The sequence below is a fragment of the Caenorhabditis briggsae genome, assembly GCF_000004555.2.
Source record: "Caenorhabditis briggsae complete genome, chrI, whole genome shotgun sequence".
NCBI lineage: Eukaryota > Metazoa > Nematoda > Chromadorea > Rhabditida > Rhabditidae > Caenorhabditis > Caenorhabditis briggsae.
The window spans coordinates 7,586,272-7,589,190 of record NC_013489.2 but is presented as its reverse complement, the minus strand read 5'-3'; the positions used below and the strand labels follow the sequence as shown (position 1 = coordinate 7,589,190).

At 38.1% G+C, this 2,919-nt stretch overlaps 3 protein-coding genes across 3 annotated transcripts in view; 2 read left to right on the top strand and 1 right to left on the bottom strand.

The window, feature by feature from the left end:
• Window positions 1-476, top strand: part of CBG26585 — a gene marked incomplete at both ends in the record, with an annotated part of 1,506 nt that extends 1,030 nt beyond the window's left edge. Inside the window, one exon of the mRNA XM_045237530.1 lies at window positions 386-476. Coding sequence (XP_045099236.1) covers window positions 386-476 — 91 coding nt within the window. The remainder of the gene's footprint in view (window positions 1-385) is intronic.
• A 396-nt stretch (window positions 477-872) lies between these two features.
• Window positions 873-1,725, top strand: Cbr-mrrf-1 (the record flags this gene model as incomplete). The annotated part of the gene is made up of 3 exons (XM_002646283.1): window positions 873-998; window positions 1,212-1,373; window positions 1,417-1,725. The coding sequence occupies 3 exons, from the start codon at window positions 873-875 to the stop codon at window positions 1,723-1,725; spliced, it is 597 nt and encodes a 198-aa protein (XP_002646329.1).
• Window positions 1,726-1,896: 171 nt separating this feature from the next.
• Cbr-pbs-4 lies at window positions 1,897-2,688 on the bottom strand (the record flags this gene model as incomplete). Its single annotated transcript, XM_002646282.1, has 5 exons — window positions 1,897-2,039; window positions 2,082-2,148; window positions 2,198-2,352; window positions 2,415-2,537; window positions 2,586-2,688. The coding sequence occupies 5 exons, from the start codon at window positions 2,686-2,688 to the stop codon at window positions 1,897-1,899; spliced, it is 591 nt and encodes a 196-aa protein (XP_002646328.1).
• Window positions 2,689-2,919: the final 231 nt, after the last annotated feature.

Sequence of the window (2,919 nt, the reverse complement as noted above, 5' to 3'; positions counted from 1 at the left end):
CTGAAACAGAGAATTTATTAGCTCATTATCTGGTTTTTAGGGAAATGTTCATAATATTTGATACATAATTCAGAAAATAAATCTAACCTGACGGCAATTGGTTTGGCAGCGAAAACCACTTTCGAATTGAGTTTTGGTGATCTTATTTTACATAGCTGTGCATAGTGTTGAGTCGGTGTCATTTCAATCGGGAGGGCTCTACGAACTGGTGGAGAACGGGATGGAGAGAAACGAAGAGGTGGTTTTGATTGTTGTTCTGAAGTGGACAAGTAGACAACATTGGCACGGAACATGGCATCTGCTTTCTGGAAAATAATGAATCAAAACGGAACGCGCCATTAGAAACTTTCAGAATGTTTTAGAAAGAATGTAAATCTTTTTTCAGGGAGTCTATCAGGAGATATGTATCTGCTGCCAGTTCAACTCGAAGAGAGTTAGATGATGAATCTACAGTTGCTCTGCTTCGAAGATCGTAATCAAAATTAATGAAAACTAATGTTCCAGTTATTCCTTCTCTTTTGTTTTTGAACTTTCCAAATTTTACAATAAAGATACTGTATTATGAATCACTTTCATAACCAATCGCTTCATATGGGGTTATTCATGACATAAAAAATGTATTTTTTTGGAATTTTTTAACACAAAAAATTAATGCATGCATGCGAAAAAATGTATTTTATGTATTTTTCGTATTTTTTGTATTAAAAAAACAAATCATGCATAACCCCAATACTTGAAGATGAGAGAGTACAATTGGTTGAAGAGACGACAGACGACGAGAAACTGAGACGACGCACTTATTTACTCGCAATCGCGAAGCACTTGTCGTTGTTTTGTTTTAACGTTTAACTTTTTCCCTTATTTCAGACTGAATGATTCGTTTGGCTGTTATTAGATTAACACAGAATACTTCTAGAAGACAATTTCTGTCAAGCCAAAACTCATTTTCTTCTTCTGCTGTAACATTTGCCAAGAAAAAAGTAGATAACAAGAAAAAGGTTATTAAAACACTGAAAACGATGAAAAATTAGAACTTTGAAAATTGCAGACTCCTCCCGCGGTATTCTCAAACCTCGATGACAACTCAATTGTTCAGAATGCTTTGAAGGAAATTCAACGAGTAGAAGCTTTACTTGTGGAAGAGCTTAGCCGACACTTTTTCTGAAAGTAAACTTTTTCTAATTGACAAAAGTTTATTAATATGAATTGAGGTTGACATTCGTCAGTACGAAGATGTAATGGTGAAACTGGACAACGGGAAGGAAAAACCGCTTTCTCTGGTAGCTCGAGTAACACTGAAATCCCCATTAATTGTTATGCTCAATTTTCAAGATAATCCATCTGCGATTAAAGCTGCAAAGCTTGCAATTCAGGTAAAGAACTTCTAGATTGACTTAATCAAACTAGGTTTTACAGAAGTCCACCTTGAACGTGACTCCGCAACAAGAAGGCGCCGTTTTGTACGTTAATGTTCCTCCTACGAGCAAAGAAAGGAGAGAGAAAATGGCAACAGATGCGAAAGGAAGAATTCTGAATGAATACAAGAAGGCAATCAACGAGATCTATTCCACCTGCGACAAAAAATCGTCGGCGGAATTCTCCTCAAGACCTGACGAGGCGAAGAAAACTCGAGAAGCATTGCTGAACATGAAGCACGCAGCGGAGCAACGCGGAAGTCTTCTGATCGAAGAACGTCGGAAACAACTACTAAAACAAGTGGTCTAATCGAGAAGATCTTTTGTTGATAACATGTTTAGAAATAACTCATAGAGACAAAAGTATAATAAATGATACATTCGAATTTGTCAATAAATTAAAACCGATCAAAAAGGGACGAAATAATTGGGGAGGAAATTTATAACCGGTGCAAATTATCCGGAGTGATGAGAGAATCTTTTAGAAGAGAACATCATTCAGCTTGCGGTATCCGTTCTTGTCAATGATGACGACTTTATATCCAGGAATGTTGGCCACAAAACGTCTCTTGGCCTCTCCGATGCACTTGTTCATCAATGCGAGTCCTTCAGTCTCGGACATGTCTGGAAAAAAACCTTTGGGGAAATCTAACACTTCTTAAATACCTTTTTTGTATTCGTGGTCCATGATAGCGTAGCAGAATCGTCCACAGAATCCTCGAAACAAGTATGGCTGAATAATTGAATTTATTAGTTATTTTACCGAAAGAGACTAAAAATACCTGCTGAGCGAGTCCGTTGGCGAGATAATCAACGGAGCCAAGGAAGGCTTTTTCTTCCTTGTCGTCATAACCTCCAATGAGGACATCTACGGTGTAGTGATCTTGTGAGCGAAGACCTTCGGCAATACTGCGACGAACGAAGTGATGAGCACTCGCTGAGACACTTCATAACCTGAATGAGCACAATTATACATGAACAATAGTGAACGGAATATACCATTTCTAACAGAGTAGAGTTGAAGATTTCTCTTAGTCCAATCTCCGAATTGAGCAACGTCTCCCTCTTCTCCAATGCACATCATTGTCAGCTTCTTGCCGAGTCTGTACTCCTTATCATTTTCTGTAAGCATTATTTCGATCTAAGAAAATTTGGAAGTTGAAAACCAACCGCTGTCTGCGAGAATAGCTCCGTAGGCGAAAGTGGCCTTATCGGCAGCCAAAATCACGTAGTTCTCGGTAGAGATACCCACAAGAAAGTGCATACCAGCCATCTTATCTGAAAACAAATCCTATTTTCAGAATTTTGATAGTAAAAAACGAAGAAATCAAGAAGATGATATGAAAAAAAGAAGAAACTTCAAAAAATGATGACTCTGTGATTGCGCGTAAAACTAGGTGTGGATGAACTCCCAGTGCGCCAGATTTGACGACGCTAAAATCATACACAGTAGGATTGAGACCGTACAAATCGGAAAGACTTTAAATCCGAAAGAAACGAAACG